Genomic DNA, 19196 nt, shown 5'->3' with positions numbered 1-19196 from the left:
TTTTATTCAATTCACAAAATTCCACAGTGCCCGAAGTATGGCTTATCGAAAATTCAGATGTAAAAAAGATTAAAATAGTTGACAGCATTTGTGCCCAGTTCACGATGGTTACAAAATGTATTTTATGTTTTTTGAATATAGAAGTAGCAACAATGTTTTTGTCTTTGTAGAAAACACAATTAAAGGAAAGTAGGGGCAGAGAGTAAGCAGTGATGGAAGACAAGTCACAATCTAACTGGCAAAAGATGAGTTTGCTTATGAAGTAAAAGTTCAAGGCACAATATTAAAGCTATTTATCAATGATAGCGTCAGTGTTTCGAGTGGTTCCCGTAAAACCCTACTATTTGATTTGGTCTAAAACGAGTTACAAATTCCCTCCAAAATATAAAGGTTCTAGGTGATCCTGTCAACCTGGCACCATTTCTGTCTGCTTCCACATCTCCATTAAAGCCTAGAGTGACCTTCAGATCACGAGGCTTCTTATTTATTTCTTCCTTTTACCAGATTTGGTTCCTTCGACAATTCACGTTCATATTTAAAAATGAACTAGCTGTAGCTGGCTCTAATGTACCCTTGAAATGGACCACTAGTAATGGATGTATCACGGGACAGCAAACAGCTGATGATCTCTCTCTGATTTTGTTCACATGTATGTCACATGGCCACAAATCAGACCGCCAACGAAAGATCTCGAATGAATTGAAGAGATCTGATTCTGTGCAGCATGGTGGCTCAATGGGCAGTGTTGTTGCCTCACAGCAAGAAGGTTCTGGGTTCAGTTCTTTTTCTCTGCAGAGTTTGGATGTTCTTCCTGTGTCTGTGAACCAGGAAGCTCTTGGAGGTTCTTGCCAGGTTCGCTGGCTTCGTCCCACCTCCAAAACATACAACTTAGGAGAATAGATCACTTCATATTGTTTGTAGGTGTGAGTGTAAGCATGAGTGGGTGTTTGTTTTTCCGTGTGGCCGTGCGATGAACTGGCGACTTTGCCAGTGTGACCCTGCCTTTTGCCTACAGCGTAACTTAAGACCTGGATTCAGGTACGGGTCTGAGGAAGAGGCAATAACAACCATCTTGTCTACAAGGAGATGGATTAATGACTGAATGAAGATGTGACTCTTCTTGTATTGTAGAAAAAATCAGATTGAATCACTTCATCCTGGTTATGAGAATAATATAAATTAATGAATAAACTCACAGTTGCTACCCTGAGTAATTCTACTTAGAAACAGTAGGGATGCATGTCTTCAAGATGACCATTAACCCTTTAAAAGTCACTCATGAAACTTTGAAATGTAAACGTTCCACCTTAGAGTGGACATAGAAAAAACTTTATTTCTGTTGTAACAGTTTTCAAATTTTTTTCCATGTTACCTAGAAAACCAAATTACCAAAAAAAGTGTTTTGCTCAATAAACAATCAAAGGAAAAACCTTTTTTGTATAATTAAATTCCCAAGTAATCTGGTCACATTTGTTGTGTGTAACTCCAGAGTTCTGACCAAATGTAAGAAGGTCAACAAAGCCATAAACAAGTTAATATATTTGTTTGCAAACAGTTGGATACAGTGGGACACTTGGGAAAATTTTCCACGACAGTCTCGCATTATTTTGTCATTTAGGCATCAGGGAGATGTTAAAACTTTCCCTGGTTTGGTTCAGTATCACACAGACTGAAGCTCACAGCCACTGGTCAGTGTATATGATTAAGCGTGACTTCTCCTTCATGCTACATTGCATATTACTGTCACACCCATTACTTTTAAGGCATGTCAGTCCACAGGAATTAAAATAGCAAGCTCTGGCCCTTATTCTTGTTTTTTTAACAGTCCCTTCAGAATCACTCTTGTAATCTGGAGAAGCATTTTCTTCCCTCCTGTGCCTATGCACAGTACACACACACACACACACACACACACACACACACACACACACACACACACACACACACACACACACACACACACACACACACACACACACACACGTGCATGCGTATACGGTATATACAGTATATTTCTTATTTCTTCTTTTTCCTCTAAATCTTCTTCACTCTTAGGTCATCAACAAACTAATTAAGAATTGTGGCTGTCTCAGTAGTTAACCGCATTTCCAAACAAAGATGTTCACCTCATCATCTCTTTAATTATAGTATTACTAATATTGTTGTAGTCTGCCAGAATGCAAACAAGTTGGTGTTGCAGCGACAGTCAAAGAATGAGTTACATCGGAATAATCCCATGTTTCACTCTCAGATATGACAGACTTGAAATGCTGTAGCACAGTCATACAAGCAGAGTGACTGAACAGATCAAAAGCCATCAGACCATAATGTCTTTACAAGACTTTTTCCTTCACATTCAATTAATTTACTGTCATATGGGAGAGGAAATTGAACAGCATCTGATCTGGCCATAAGTAGTCTGATTTAAAAACCATATCTAGGCTACATACACATGTGTGAAATGTCTGGCAGCCCGTCAGTGGGGGATAAACCCTTGTGCTTAAAATTATCGTGGCATTGCTGTAATGTTATTATGATTTTGGTTCTACTGACAATATGAGACAAATGTTGTCTTTTGTGTGCATTTTGCTATTTTTGTCGAATACACAGCCTGTCGATGTAGCAGAGCACTAACTCGCTCTCAAACTGTTGTGTTTGCCTTCCTTTAGTGGATTTTGTTTTCCTGTCATCTGCTTCATTACTGCAGACCCGACAAGCTCCGAATATGAATGGGTTGATATTAATCAGGTCAATCAGGTCAATCATAAAAGTGAACAACAATCCCATTCGTCATCTGCCTGACAGCTATCCCAGACCAGAAAAGGTGAGCAGCAAGATAAGAAGTGCCAGACTGGCAAACTGCTCCCAAATGTACAAGACTTCTCTACCACCCCTGCCCTGCTTCTCATTGTAGGATGCTATAAGGAGGTGATAAAATAGCTGTCTACGGGTCACTGCAGATAAGACATAAACCTGAAATAGCCATGTCATAAAACCCTTCACATAGCAAACACAAGTGATGTGGATGCTGCAAGTTGTGATTGAAGTGTGTCCAAGGTGTTATAAAAATGTGTCTGTCAAACACAGACATTCTACCTAACCATTCTCCTGTTTTATAGAGACAGCAATTCAGCCTTTCCAGAGTTCTATTTCCATTACTTTAAATGAACTGCATGACTCACAGCTTTGGAAAGGTTACCTTGTTTTGATATCATTCAAGTTCAAGGTTGAAATGAGTCTCCAGATTAGCCTGTTTTTACCTTATTAAGCCGAAGTTTGGGTTATGATCGAGTCAAGTTGGAGCAATATTTGGCACATAGGCCTTTGGCTCCCATTGTCGATCATGACAAACATTTCACATACTGTTTTGTACATGAGCAGTCTTGATGGTATGATCTTAAGAGACAAAAGACAAATTACCATCCAACTTTGTGTTCTCCCCATTCAGCCTGATGACTGTGCACTCCAGCTGTCCCACAATGGAGGCTACCTAGACTTGGAATCCACACTGGCAGAGCAGAGAGATGAGCTGGAGGGATTTCAAGAGGAAGGAGGGTAAGATAACAATCTCACTCGTCTCTGTCTGTCTCTCAGCTGCTCCTTCAGCATCACTTCCAAAGCAAATAACTGCTCATACACAGCATGCCAAAGTGAAAACCAGTCTGCATCGATGCATTAAGTAAAAAAACAAAAACAAAAAAACAAAGCGTGTTCATGTACCTTCATAAAAAGTTGCTCTTCTGTTCTTTGAACTTCAAAAGGTGCAGCTAGGACTTACGCCAGAGTGGCTTAGATTTGAAACACAGGCACGACTGGCATTACTTCTCTGGTTGATCATGTTACAATACTTTCCGGGGCTTGATTGTCCAGGAATAGGTGTTCATTTTATTATTATTAAAATTAGTGTTCGAAAAAAATACATTCACCTTACAGTTTGATCAGAACAATCTGGATTTTAAACTGCTCCAACTATTGCTCTGCTTAAGCAGACATCATAGGTGTAATGTGTGTGCTATTTCTTAGGACAGACATAAAAATTCAGACGAGATAAGAGCATTGAGATAACACTTTTGAATCCTTGGTCACAGGGATAAGCGGTAATTTCCTGCTTGCCTAATTTGATTTTATTATAGTGAGTCATTATTGTGCTTGTTTCATTTGCACGAGATGAACGAGTGAAATAATCTCTTTTCTGAGACTGCAAAGCTCCTCTCATTAGGTGAATGGCTCTGTGGGAGAGCTGGTGGGCTTTCCTTCACCACAGGGACTCTCAGTATTTCGGGATTCGTAATTTAAAATTAATGAATTCTAAATTAATGCCAGTATTGTCAACTAAGATATATTCTTGATGTGATGTCACTAGATATCACAACAGTCTCATTAGATCATAAGTAACTTTTCAAACGTATAAAATTAGTGGAACCTGCTTGTATACTCTAAAAGGTAGTCCTTGGTACATCTGATCAGTGGCTCTTTAAACAGATCAAATGTCACTGGGTTTCCATGAGTCGTCATCCATTTACGTTCCTTAAAGTACTGTACCCCGTTCTTGCAGCAGTGATGTCATCTAAACTACTTATGAGGTGTAGACATATCTCATGATTAATCACCCCCATCCCTATTAAGTACAGCCTTGGTGCTCTCGCTAGAAATGGCCAAACTATAATTGTATGCCCACCACTATACAAGCCTCAACTTGTAGTATAGTTTCCCTGAAATATGAAGGTCACTGAGCCTGACTTGACATAACTCTTATACCAGGATGAATATGTTTTAAAATTGTGTTAGTTTCATTTCTGTTACATACACAGATTTTGGCCACTTGCTTTATTGACTCCATATGTTTTTTCATGTACTGTGGAGGACGTTGATATATCATTCATCTGCTGCCAACTTTAGACGATCACAAACCAAAGGTTGGCACGAGAGTTCCTGGTCGACTGGACCACAAACATGTATGGATTTATTTGTCTTACTTGGAATTCATAAGCTTCTTTCTGGCTTGGTGTTTCTATTGGACGTCTTTTCCCAGTTCAGCTAAAATTGCTTGGAGCTCATGGGAGGCTGTAGCGAGCTGGAGGTTAACGTGGTCCATTTCTTCTCTCAACAAAGGCCGAGTTGGCAAAGGCCAATGTAAAGTCAGCTGGCATAGCCATGTATGGATATGTGTCATTAAACCCACACTGTGGGTTGTCTAAGGCAGTGGTCCCCAACCCCCGGGCCGCGGACCGCTACCAGTCCGTGGGTCATTTGGTATTGAACAGCACAGAATTAAAAAATTATTTACATTACTTCCGTTTTATTAATTTCGGAGTCCGAAAGATGTTTTATTTTGAAAATGACGTCTGTCACGCTTGACCGGTCTCGGTCACGTGACAGGTTACCCCTAAATTAAGCGCCCACCTCAGATTATCCTGAGATTGCCCAAAAAATATCGCAAACCCTGTTTCCATTTCCAAACTCCTGTCCTTGCGAAGCGGCATTTGTTTGTTTGTTTATTGTCTGTTGATGTCTGCATTTCACATAAAACCACTGTGGATGATTTATTATTAGACTACAGCTGTCCTGGCGTCATTAACGATTATAGAGCAAATGAAGGCCGGTCCGTGAAATATTGTCTTAGATGAAACCGGTCCGTGGCGCAAAAAAGGTTGGGGACCGCTGGTCTAAGGAGTCTAAGGTGGCGATAGTTCGCAAATTGTTTTGGAAAAATAGGGCAGTACTGCTTGGTTTTTATAGTGCTGATGTGCCCATGATTACATCCCCTACCACTTCATGCTGTCGACTTAATGATTATTTCACTATATAAAACACCTGAGGTATTTTACCTTTACCTATTTCATTGTATTTTTTTTTACTGCATCAGATCTGTCAGCCTCAGGCTCTAACAATAAAACCTTTAATGTACAGAAAATAATTTACGCCTTTCCCCCACTCTCCAACCCCCAAATTTTTACAGCTTGATATCAAAGTAACACCACTGCACTGAAGCCAGCCAACACACAAAGTTGCTTTCATTATTTTCGCTTTAAGCTCTGCCATTTACGTTTGGAAGGAAAGTAGGAGTATATTCATGCATTGTTCGAGTTCCTGAACTCCCCTGATCATTGGCCATTGAATCCATCTGTAATTGATATTAATAGTAGGTTACATTCCTGAGGTGGTTGTGTCCTACCTAGTGTCTTTACAGAGTTAAGTGTGATCCCCCGACAGAGTATTGCAGAGCCAGAAGATATCCATGTCATGGGAGCTTAAGGGCCATAATCACTTCCACACTGTGTTTGAAGCTGAGCTATAGGAGATTGTGAGTCATAAATCCCCTGTACATCTCAAGTACAGTCTAATTTCAAGTTGCAAACTGACCATATAGTCCATACATGTGCTGAGACATTTCTGCGAAGTGCTGGGCAGTAGTCGTTTGTCTTTGTAGCTGTGATAGATTGATTGACCCCATTCACACAATTTAATGCATTCGTCACACAAAGCCAAGATGAAGTGAGGTGGATGTATTTAGAATCAGATCTTCTAGCAAGTGCATACAGGCATTTACTGCCCCCATGAGTTATTTTGTGGATTGTGTGGATTGAAGACAGCAGGTTGTGTTTCCGGAAGGTTCGTCTGATGGTAAAATATTGTGTTGTATGTGGAATTGTGTGGAAAGTTCGATGTTTTTTAATTACTCTTTTGGTCAGGTTTGCTGAGGAACTTTGTCGTTAATGACCTGAAGACATGAAGTTGGTTTTTAAAAGATGAGAAGAAATTCGGCGGAGACAGAATTTTTTTTTAACAATTGCTTCACTGGTTCTTACAAAGCATGTCAAAAAGCCAACAATTTAGCGCTGAATGTGCCTCTCTTGCTTTTAGAGAGTGCTCTTGATGCATTTGACAAGCAGTTAAAAGTCACGCATTTCAAAATCCAACTGCTATTGCACCGTTATCCTTGGCAAGTAAGAGATTCTCATCACATCCCTCTTCTCTCTCAGGACAGCTCCACTTTCATTATTTTCATTATTGTCAGAGCCACTTGGACATCAGCTTGTAGATGCTCACGAACACTCAACATTTCCTTTTGAGGAGAAAAAGAAGAGGAATCATCACAGGGTATGGATCAAACTTCAAGGGGGGGAATAAAATGCCAGTTGTCCTTTCTGTGTTTGGAAAGCAGTTTATGGTTATTATTAGCAGAGGAGAGCAGCTTGGGGATCGTGCAGTGTGGATGTGGTCTTCTTGTGGAGTCACTGATGCAGGGGTGTTCATCAAGCAATGCTGAGTCAGTAGACCTCTGTGGGGCCTTCTTGTCTGGCATTAATTGGTCCTCCAAGACAAGCGATGGCTTTTCTGTATTCCAAGTATGCATGCTTACTTTTTGTGGGCTCACATTTTGTGCTGTTTCATTCGCCGTGCTCATGCTAATGCTCGTGCAAAGCCAGAGCGCGAAGCTGGCAGAGTTCCACTTGTCCGGTTGCTCCTGCTCAGGTTTTTAAGATTAAGACAGAGGTTTATGGGGTTGCTGAACAACGGCACAGAGACGGGAGACACATAGAGAGGAAAATAATATGGGGTATCTAATTGGCAAATGTAGCTTTCACGTTTCAGTGGCTGCATTCCTTTTGTAACATTTGATAGGCAAATGATTAGATTTATGCTGCTTAGTAAAAGATTTACAATACACTCCATTTCAGAAACAGAATACATAAAACAGCCATATGTTTCCACTCAATCCTTTATGAAACCGTCCAGTTTTTGAAAAATAACCTGAATGTAGAGCCTCAGTAAGAAATAATTGTTTCAGTGAATATTAAGTTAATTCATTTAAAGAGAATATTAGAAATAGTCATGGTCATTCAATGGTAGCACCAAAGGAATTTCAGCAGCAGGATGTTACAGATGATGAATCAGATTTAATAAGAGCTTGGCTTTAGTTGATTGCACAGCACCACCAACGGGAGAGACCAGAACAGTCTGGCATAGGAGTACATTTGGCCAAAATAAGATGACAGGAATCAGTAAGTATTACATCCCAACATGTAGCCAATTTGTTATTTGACTGACATTCTTTATGGTCAGGAGTACTTGTGTAATTTTGGCATCCCTCCTTCATAGGCCTATAATCCTGTCTGTGGCATTGTCTAATTTTTAGTTTTAATTGGCTGAAAGGGGGGGGGGGACTAAAAGCCTACTTTTTATATAACATGTACCATTGTTTAATTTGATAATGAGCATGTTGGCCTGTGTTGCCTCAGGTCTTAGTTTAGCACAGGGATACCATTGCAGCCAGGCAGAGAGAAAGCAGACATTCGTGACAAACCAGCTCCGGTTACCCGTTTACCTCAACAGCAATACAGAAGATTAAGTTCCTGTTCACCGTTTTATCTTTCCGGTTCAGGTCTACGCTGACAGCCTTTCGCCTGTGTCACCTCTGCTTGTTGCTGGATATTCTATTTGATAAACTGTGAGCATACGCAGACCTCCCCTGCCATGTAATCTGGTCATGGACATGTTGGTGCATTCTTTCTCTGTCTGGTCAGGGCATTGTTGACGTGTGGAGCAGCGAAGCAGCATTGTTACTTGTTGGTTTGATGACAAGGCTGCATTATGGTCTGTGCTAGTTGACTTTTTTTTTTTCTCTGTCTGAGCCACTGCGGCCTGATTTTCAGTAATGGCAACATTGCATTGCTGGTGCTCTGCCTGTCTGAACAATCACACAGCCTTTTGTGCACACCACATAAAAGGCCATCTTTCAGAAGGCTGAATTTTGGGGGTGAGGTGTTGAGTAACTTAGCCTGCTGTGCTCTTGTCAGTTGTGTCTACTGGTTTTATTCATATTCACTGAGCTAAATTAACATTACAGATTGTGGGCTACATCAATTTAATTTGAAAAATGAGATGTGCATTTTATCTGTTAGATATATAATTGGCATAAAGAAGCAACTGCTTCTTCACTTTTTCCAAAATGTAACCAATCCTTACAGGATTGGTTACATTTTGGATGCAAACACATCATCTCTGGCAGAAGAACTTAAATATGATGCTGAAAATACTTTTCATTTTTCAACATCAACTGTACAGGACAAGTGTTGACACATTTTATTTATGCCACAGATATTTGTAATTGTCCAAAATTAAATAAATATCAATGACCTGCACTGCTGAGGCTTTAAGTCAGCTCTGAACTCACTGTGAAATGGGTGTGGTTTGGACCCAAATGCAGTACACAGGTGCACAGAAACAGTTGGTAATGACCTTTATTTTCACCAAGAAGACGAGCAGGACGCTCTGTGTTCTGGAGAGCCGGCTGCACGTGCAGGTGAGTTTACCGGGAGGCAGATGAGGATGGCAGGTCAGGGACAGGCACCGGGATATCAAACAGGGAATGAACGTTCAAAAGTCTCGCATGACGCTGAAGAACAATCTGGCAAGGTGTGAAGGTGCTGGAGAGACTATATGCAGGCCTGATTGCAGTGATCTGCAGCAGGTGAGCAGAGTGGGCTGATGCAGTAGGTATGACCGGCAGGTAGAGTGGAGCAGAGGGAGAGTGGAAAAATACTGCAGCAGTGTGACAGGAGGGGAATGAGAGGCAGGGACTGTGACACACTGCCCTACTGACATAGATACACACCTATGCAGTGGATCACAGCTGAGAACAGGTCCTTAGAAAGGTAGTATTTTATTATTTTTCATTTTCATTTTATTTAATGTGGGCATCTATGTAATCAGATTACTCTTTGTGTGACCACAAACTGCATTTCTGTCACATGCACTTCTGCAACTGAATAGAACCGGGATACATTGTTATTTCCTTTGTCTTGGATCATCATTCAGACATTGTATGCCGTTGACAGAATGGTGATAGGGTCTTCGTATATCTATTTTAACATGGGGGTTCCGCAGCTTGTCAGTGCTTACCTCAGATTGAGACATTGCACTTCTTTACCTGGATACACATGCACACGCACACACACACATGCATGCACGCACACACACGCACGCACGCACGCACACACACGCATACATGCACGCACACACGCACGCACACACACACACACACACACACACACACACACATATATGTCTTAATATAACATGTCTCTTTCTCTTTTTGTCTGTTTGTTTTCACAGGAGAGGCAAGAAACACAGCATTATTCTCCGAACGCAGTTGTCCATCAGAGTTCATGCCTGCATTGGTGCGTAATAAACTGTACAGTCATGTCATTTTGTCTTTATTACAGCCACTTTGTCTTTCTCACTCCATATCACCAGTGAGGTCTGAGCTTTAATTGCTCCTATTGCTAATAGAGGTTTTTTTGAGGCCATTGTTGAACGTGCACATGCAGTTTTGTCAAACAGCCCAGGTTCTTAATTTGGCTGACAATTAATAGCATTTAAGAAGCACTGGAATGAAGTGCAGACTGAGGGCATTTTATGTTTTTGGAGTTACTGTGTTCTGTCAGTTTGTTTTATTGGACCTCCTGGAGAGTTTGAGTAATGTGAGGGAACTAGCAGAGAGAGCTGAGTGAAAACATCTGCAAACATACACATACACAAAGTGCTTATCAGGAATTGGCTTTGGGTTACTCCGGAAGCTAAGTGCTGAAACGTTTTCTTAAGTGTAGGTGTTTGCTGATATTTGTTTTTCAAGCTCCTGCATCTATAAATACACATTCATTATTTTTGGTACTTCCTTTAATGTCGATATGACATCAGCAACAGATAAAGGTGGGATTTTCTTGGTGGTTTGAGCAAATAGCCCTGTGCTTGTCAGTAGCATAATATGGAACAGTATACAGTCAGTCAGCCATCTTCAGATTACCACCGCTGTATCCGCCGCAGCTGGTCACGGGGAGCCGGAGCCTGTCTCGGCGGCATTGGGTGTGAGGCAGGGGACCCTCCGGGCACGACGCCAGTGCACCACGGAGCCACACAAAGACATACAACCATGCACACACACACTCATTCCTACGGGCAATTCGGGACCGGCCAATCAACCTGAAGTGCATGCTTTTGGAGGGAGGAAGCCGGAGAACCCGGACAGAACCCACGCAGACATGGGGAGAGCATGCGAACTCCGCACAGAGCGGGACTCGAACCCGGGTCCGCTGTGTTGTGAGGCGGCAGCGCTAACCACTGCGCCGCCGTGCCAACAACATACATTCTCACAAAAAAGACACATGGAGCCTCTCTGACAAGCTTCAAGTGTAAAAATAACTCAGTGTCTGGAAAAGCCATTAGGCTGTAAAATTGTCAGAAGTCCGTCATTTTTTTCTCTGTTGCAGTCAGAGTGAAGCAAAGGCTCAGGCATTTTAAACCTGAGTAAAGTTACTGTGATCTGAGAACTATCAATGCTAGTCATGTCCTGTTATTTATCCTTCCTGCTGATGCATGAAATTTAATGCAAACATTTGGAGACTACAATGAATGTAGCCGCAAGAGGGCACAAGCCAGTGTCTTATTGTGCCCGTCCCAAGCCCAGATAAATACAGAGGTTTGTGTCAGGAATGGCACGTGACGTAAAACTTTTTCCAAATCAAACATGCAAATCAAATCTATGACTTCCATACCTGATCAGTCGAGGTCCGGGTAAACAACGGCCGCCATCGGTGCTGTTGACCTACAGGGTCCCGGTGGAAATTGGACTACTGTTCATCGAAGAAAGAGAGGAGGAAAGTGTGATCGTAGGAAGAGAGAGAAAAGGAGCACCAAGAGTATAGGACTGAGAGTAGGGACGTTGGATTTTGGAACTATGACAGGAAAAGGTAGAGAGTTGGTTGACATGATGCAGAGGAGGAAGGTAGACATACTGTGTGTCCAGGAGACCAGGTGGAAAGGTAGCAAGGCTAGAAGTTTAGGAGCAGGGTTCAAGTTGTTCTATCATGGTGTAGATAGGAAGAGAAATGGAGTAGGAGTTATCTTGAAGGAGGAGTTTGTTAGGAATGTCCTGGAGTTAAAAAGAGTGTCAGGTAGAGTGATGAGTCCGAAGCTAGAAATCAAAGGTGTGATGTTCAATGTCAGTGGGTATGCTCCACAGGTAGGATGTGAGTTGGAGGAGTAGTTGATATTCTGGTTGGACTTTTATGAAGTGATGCACAGCATACCTAGAAGTGAGAGAGTTGTCATTGGTGCAGACTTCAATGGACATGTTGGTGAAGTTGCTGTATATATTTTCAAATATGTCTGCATTCTATTGGTGATCATGTTGTGAGAATGTTTAATCATGGAATAAAGACTTTTCCAGTCACATACTTGTGACTATTTGGCTGACTTTTCAACACACTACACTGCAGTGGCTTTACCCTATTCTCCTCCTGCTGCTGTTTGGCTTAGCTTAGTGGAACCTGGGGAGTGGCAGACAAACCTGCCTCTTCTCTCTAAGTGGATGATGACCCTCTTTTTCTTTAAGTTGACAGCCACCTGTTGCCCTTCTCCAGTCTCCGTCAGTAACTGCCCACGTGGCAAACTGATTTATTTCCTCTAGGCGAGGTGGTCACTGTTACTGTAACTTATCCAGACATCTGAACCTAATTTTATCTGGCTGGAGGGCTTAGTTTGTAACCCCATGAGTGCAGATTTACTCTAATGTATTTTCCTGCTCCACACAGGAGACAATTCATTAGTCTAGTAAATAGCTTGTTTTGGTATTCTTATGGTTGTGCACTTGCTTTGTATGAATTTGGAGGGATTGAGCATTTGCCTGATGTCAGTTTATGAAGGTCAAGTACCATCAAAGAGGAGTCCACTGTCAGTATAATTTTTCTACAGCTATTTTGATACTCCATAATGACAGATATAATGCAAGAAAAAATATGTAAACTCTTAATGCATCATTTTCTGAATTTCTGGAAGTTCAGGGAAGAAGTATGAGTCTTTTGTAGAAGTCTGACCTGCCCTGATGTTTTTTGTTTGCACTGTTAGCTTTAGATTATTGGATTTCAATTCAGCTTTCAAGGATTACTTCAGAGCTAAGAGTATCTATAATCTGTAATAAACCTATTTCTTGTATTTTATGCTGTAATAGATTATCACATATCTTTATTTTTTCTATTTCATGTGTTTCACCAAACTTACACATCACAGAGTGAGCACATTTAGAGAGTGTGAGCATGTATCTTAGACCACAGCGACTCTTAATCCAGGCTCCCTTAATTGTAGCCATTAGCTCTTGTGAACATATGGTTCCTCATGGACTAGGCTGAGTAAGTGCATTTAATCAGTCCATTTCTGGCACAGTGACTTGTTATACTCATGCAGTGAAGCAGTCCAGGCTATTGTGAACCAATTGTGCTCAACAGGCACCACACAGGTTCATGTCTGAGCGTTCTGCAGTCACATTAGCTCGGGACTTTTTATAATCACAAAAACCATCATGAAAACTGAAACCTGATGATTCACATTAACAAGATGAACAGATGGCACCAGTGTCTTGAGGTGCTATAGTAGCATGCGGCGGCCTAGTGCTCAGAGGAAAAATCTTAAATCTTTGTTTAGGATGCAGTTGACATGACACTGCATAGATTACCATTGTAGCCATTGAGTCAGCTCCTTGGATATTTGTCTGTAGATGTTTTACTTTCCTTATTAGTCCTAATCCTGTCTTTAGAGAAATGAGACTTAAGAATGGATGTGATTTTAATAATTAGATAATAAGTAGTGGTGATGCATTGAACTTTCTTTATATATCTTTTTATATCACAGCTGTCTGCTATTTAGAAAAAGTGAAGTGAACTCATCCTCTGCGTGTTAGTATTTGGCCACAGCTTGCTTCAATTGTTTGGTTGTTTATTTTGTCAGTAGACTAGATGTGGTAACAAGGGCCTGATTAAAGCAGAACTGTATTTTAGTGTTGTCTACTAGTACAGCAGATCCTCTTATTATGTGTCATTTTCTTTCTGAGACTATAGCCATGATGTGATGGTATGGATAATCTAAGAACAGGAAGAGTAACAGTGAGACTCTTAAGTGGGAATATCAAGTTAGTAACATGTTTTGAAATCATCTTGACCTTTTGCTATGTCCATACTATGTCAAATGAAAAAAAAGAAATATGTCTCATCAAATATGAGTATTGTAATCTGAAATGATATGTTACTGCAGCCATCAAACATTACAGATTAGTGAGTTATGGGGGGGGGGGGTCAGTGAGTTATTCTTCAAAAATATATTCTTCAAAAATATAAAAAATCAGGCTTTATAGTTTTGGGTTTCCCCTTCTAGAATAGGTTAATTTGTCAACACATTGATCTCATCCGAGGAGTGACATTTGTGATCAAGGGTGACATATTCTTGCTGGATTATCTGCCTTTTGTTTTCTAACCCCTCATAATCCAGGCTTTATTGATTTAACATGATTTATTGATGCCACGGTTGACTGGAATTTCTTTTTTCACACTGCAATTGTGGGGGTAGTGTTGGGGTTAGGGTAGTTTTGAGAATCTGGTTGACAGATGAAAATTTAGCTGTTTTTAGAATGGGAGACAAAAGCAGTAAATTCTCTTTGATTATCCTGTTCTTGGCAGAGTAGTTCTGGGCGACAACATAGCTTTGTGATTTGTGAAAATGAATTGACTGTGGGCCTTTTTACTTTTGTTGATTTAATTCTGCATTTGTGTCTGCGCGAGTGTGTGCGTGTGTGCAGTGTGTGTGAAAATGTCAGCACATTAGCATTAGATGATAAGATCACCTGTGGGTTATGGTGGTGTTCCCAATCTCAGTGTTTGTCCTTTCAACATGCTGAGATCTGCTTTAAGCCATCTGGAGTTTGGTGTGATAACAGAAGAAATTTAAAAAGAAGATGATCCAGAATATCGACCATCATTTACTAAAGATATGAAGCTGTTATCCAGCACTATGTAAATTTAATTTAGAGGAAACATTAAACATGCATTGACATCTATTACACATTTCGGATTAGATCGCGTATCAATTAACAGTAAAACTTCTACTCTTGTTCCTGTGACCCGTGGTTGGTTCTCAGTTTTTTAAAGACTTTTTTTATTTTTTACGAATAACAATGAAGTTAAGGTTAATGCTTCATTAACAGACAACAGAACAGGAAACAATTTTCCCTTGGTTTGTCCCTCGTTTCTGAGATACAACATTTTCCATTTGTACATGAGTGTATAGGAAGAGAACTAATAGATTATTATTGATTATTTTCTGTATTTTTTTACTTGCTGTTCAAGATTATAAGCTGCAGTAATAATAAGGGGAACTTTTACCTCATGTTACGTCATATTAGCTCATGTGCTGTTTCACACACGCACAACTACTGTACTGTGCTGAAGTGCACTACTGTACATATTTTTTTTATGTCAGTTTGTCTGTTTTTAATACATTGTACTACATTTTGTTACATTTTGAAGGAAATGTATTTGTACTTGTACTTTTTACTCATTTGCATATACAGTATTTAATAACAAATTGATTATTACTTTGCAGTGTATCTTTATATCACATTCATTTAATTATTTATTTTAACTGTAATCTGTTTAATAACATAATCTGATAAGTACAGTATAAACCTATATTTAAATATATTTATTTTCCACTGAAGGGAATCTTAATGCTGAAGCACCAGTTTGGGGACGACCGTTTTCTGTTCTGATATGACAGTGCCTCAATCCCAAAGCAAGGTCCATAAAGACATGCTTCAGTGTGTTTGGTGAGGAAGAACTTGACTGGCTTGCACAGAGATCCAACCTCAACATACCTCAACACCGTAGGGATGAACAGAATGAAGATTGAGAGTCAAACCCAACATCAGTGCCTTACCTTACAACTGTTCGTTCTGATGGATGCTCAAATTCTCACAGACAAACAAATTTGTATAAAACCTTCCCAGAAGAATAACACACCAGATACTTTGATCCTAAAGCACGTTTGACATGGGCAACATTTTCTTTGAAAAGGTGATTTTGTTAACTTCAAAATCTGTTCTTTTCCTGTTGGTACGACTTAAGGGAACATTTTACAATAGTGGACATTCATGTATTGCTTATATAGTGTATATAAAGGAACCATCTGGTTCGAGTTGTAAGATCCCTCAGTGGTGGTTACAAGAGAGAGGGAAGTGACTGAAACCTAATGTTATTCTCATTACAGAGTTTCACTCCATTAAATGATGAAGTTGTGTCTCCTCCGTTTTTCTCATGGTCCATTCTGACAGCCATCTGCCATCTACCTTTTGACTGTATGCTATTGAGTGAAATGTGAGTCAAACAGAGTGGGCAGGACTTGAAGCAGGTGACTCTGGGGCCGAGACTGGAACAAATGAACTGACTTGACAGTAAACTCTGTAGCAGCGTTTATATAATGTCTGTGGATCGTTGCTGGTTGTATATTTACATAAAGGTCAATAATTAGTAACCCAGTTTACTCAGTTGATTGATTGAACTGACTGATGTTTTGATTAACCAATTAATGGCTTGATCATTAAAATGATGGTAATGGTGAAAAAAACAGATTAGTAAAACTCAAAAGTCCATCCATCCATTGGACTTCTTGTGGAGTCCATACAGCAGAAGGTACCCAGAGGGCATCTCAATAAGACGGCTGAGTTACCTCACTTGGCTTTACCTAATCTTGGGCTTTACTACAGTCGGCTTAGATAAAAGCTGAGGTTAGTTACAGTGTAAGGCCCCCAAAATTTCAGGTCCTATCACATAAAATTAAAGACTAGCAGCAAATCCTCACATGTCAGAGCTTTGGAATTATCAGTATGCTTCAGCTCTAAGCCAGATATTAGTTGTTTTTGTTAATGTGACTTTTAATTTTGAACTAATATTGATATAGGCTAGAATTTAATTAATTTAGGGTTTTCTTTGGATTTTTGGCTTATTTTACCAGTGTACTTGTGTTCACATGCACATATTGCACCACTGCCATGTCTGGGCTTAACAGAGCTTAATTCATTATCTGTCATATTTGAGTTTGTGGTTGTGGTCATAGGATATGGGCAGGAAGAATTTAAGTGCCAGTGTTGACCAAAGAAAATCCCTGACCTAAAGCTTAGTACCCCACTGGCTTTCAGCCAAACCATTGTGTGTCATGAAATTCCATCTCACATCCTCCCTTAGCTCCTTTTTTTCTCCTTTAGCTTTAATTTCAATGTCTTTATGCAGAGATATTTCTCTTCCTTTCCTGTCAAGATATTTTGAGAAATGCTTCAGAGAACCAAAACACCTGATATTTTCTCAACTTTTCATTGTGGTAGCTGTCAGTCATCTAGCAGTCTGTGACACAGCATTATTATTTCATCTCTCACCTTGGATGAAGCCATGTTGCCACAGCTGGCTTGCTTTGAATCATTTAACATCACTGTTTTACTTTGAAGGTCGATTTATTCGATTTTTGTCATATTCATGTGTGGTGACTGATTTAGTCTCAAAGCTGACATCAGCTGTGAAAATAATGATTGACATAATCTATTAAGGTCTTTGTTTAGAAGAATGTTTTGTATGACATCTAAATTGGGCACTGGGTTTTTTACATATACGTATACAATTTAGGGAATATCTGTGACATCTAAATATTTTCATATCCACACTCATTCGTCTTCCATAGCTAAAAGTGTAGTTGTTATCCTGTCCCTGCTCTGTTAAGTTATTTTACCAAACCGAAAGTGGGGAAAGTTGTCTTTTTCTTCATTGTGCCTTAATACCCTTCGACTATGATGAGGAACCTTCAGATCTCCCTTCCTGTTTCATCAGAAAAACAGTAACTGTTATGTTTTGTGATAAATGATATTCCATTTTCAATCTCAATGATTGAACTCTGCATAGCACTGCAGCGAACACCTGTGGTTTCCCATGCTTCACATTGCATTGTGGTTAGTGCTTGTTGGCCAATAGAAACATCAGGCATGCTCAGGCTTACTGTTCTGGCTAAGTTAGAAAGTTTGTGGCATTTGGTGGTGATGTGTTAATGATTTTTCATCTGCTCATGTTCTAGTTCAAAAGAGTGTGACCTCTAGTAGAAAAAGACATCATACACACCTGTGGGGTGATTCTGGATATTGATAATGAAGTTGTCATCCATCAAAAAAATTAGGCAGACCATCTGGGGTACCTGTTCAAGAGCCAAAGCCAGGAAGATCTGTTATTTCTACATCTGATCTAACTCCAGTCGGTGCAGGTGGGATAAGTTTTTTTCCTGGTGGACCTTTAATGAAACATGATATCCTTTTTTACTGCTGACCTCACAATTCACACTGCACACAGGGAGGGATTCGGGGGGGAAAAAAAGAGCTGTGATGATATTTACAACATAATTTTATGCTGATATGATAATTAGAAGTTACAAGATTCAAATATGTCTACAGTGTGGCATTAAATGTCCTATTTCAGCAGAAATATTAAAAAAAATGTGAAACTTCAACTTAAGAAGTTATCAACACTCCTACTCCTCGTCTCTCCTACATTCCAGATTGTGTGGGCTGATTGCAGCTTGAGCACCAGGAGGATCTACTCATGTAACTCACTCATTGCTCTGAATTGGGAACAGAGCAAGGGAAGATCAGACAACCTTTGTTATGCCCTTGCAATGAATGAAAAAGAAAAGGAAACCCAGAAGAGGTTCTTATGCGTCTTAATGTCCGCTAAGGGTCTGCTTAATTGGTTCAGGTATGTTGACCAATCAGAAAGGCTCTATCTGGCTTTGAGAGGATTCCATGATTATGCCTGAATTATGTGACGCAAATGAAGTGTCTTGCAACTGCAGGACGCTATTGCGTTGATTAAATTAAAATAAGTTTGTGAGCGGAAAGTTCATGAATTGAACAATAAATTGTTAGATTGGGGGAGCGGGGGTAACTCAGCATGAATTGCATTTGAGTAAACAGAATGAAATAAAACATTGTCTGCATTTGCTTAGTATGAGCTACACAGAGGAGTAAAAATCCTTGTCGGTGTAAGCCAAAGTGATGTGTCCTGAAGTCGTGAGGAAGGCAAACCATATTTACTTTATTGTTGTGGTTAGAGCTGTGTGAAGTTAATTCTCATCTTTCAGTGAAGCTATCACATGTTGTTGTGATCCATTCAGATCTATTCATATGTGTTGTGTGGTGGTTTTCTCTGCGGTCATTTAAGGATCATTGAACACACAAAGGGCTAAAATGTTTTGCTTGGACCTCTTGTTTATAAGATTAAAGCATGCATATAAGCCTTTAATCCCTGTGTTTAGAAATGTAAAAAATGTTTGAATCT

At 40.0% G+C, this 19196-nt stretch overlaps 1 protein-coding gene across 6 annotated transcripts in view; it reads left to right on the top strand.

The window, feature by feature from the left end:
* fhod3b (formin homology 2 domain containing 3b) overlaps positions 1–19196 on the top strand; it is a 93266-nt gene that overhangs the window by 3979 nt on the left and 70091 nt on the right. For all 6 annotated transcript variants that reach the window (XM_068324161.1, XM_068324160.1, XM_068324159.1 and 3 more), the window contains exons 2-3: positions 3449–3555; positions 10120–10184. In XM_068324161.1, coding sequence (XP_068180262.1) covers positions 3449–3555; positions 10120–10184 — 172 coding nt within the window. The remainder of the gene's footprint in view (positions 1–3448; positions 3556–10119; positions 10185–19196) is intronic.

The sequence above is a fragment of the Antennarius striatus genome, chromosome 9 (genome assembly GCF_040054535.1).
Source record: "Antennarius striatus isolate MH-2024 chromosome 9, ASM4005453v1, whole genome shotgun sequence".
Classification (NCBI taxonomy): Eukaryota; Metazoa; Chordata; class Actinopteri; order Lophiiformes; family Antennariidae; genus Antennarius; species Antennarius striatus.
The sequence above is the reverse complement of the archived record's forward strand: the minus strand, read 5'-3'. Positions and strand labels throughout refer to the sequence as shown.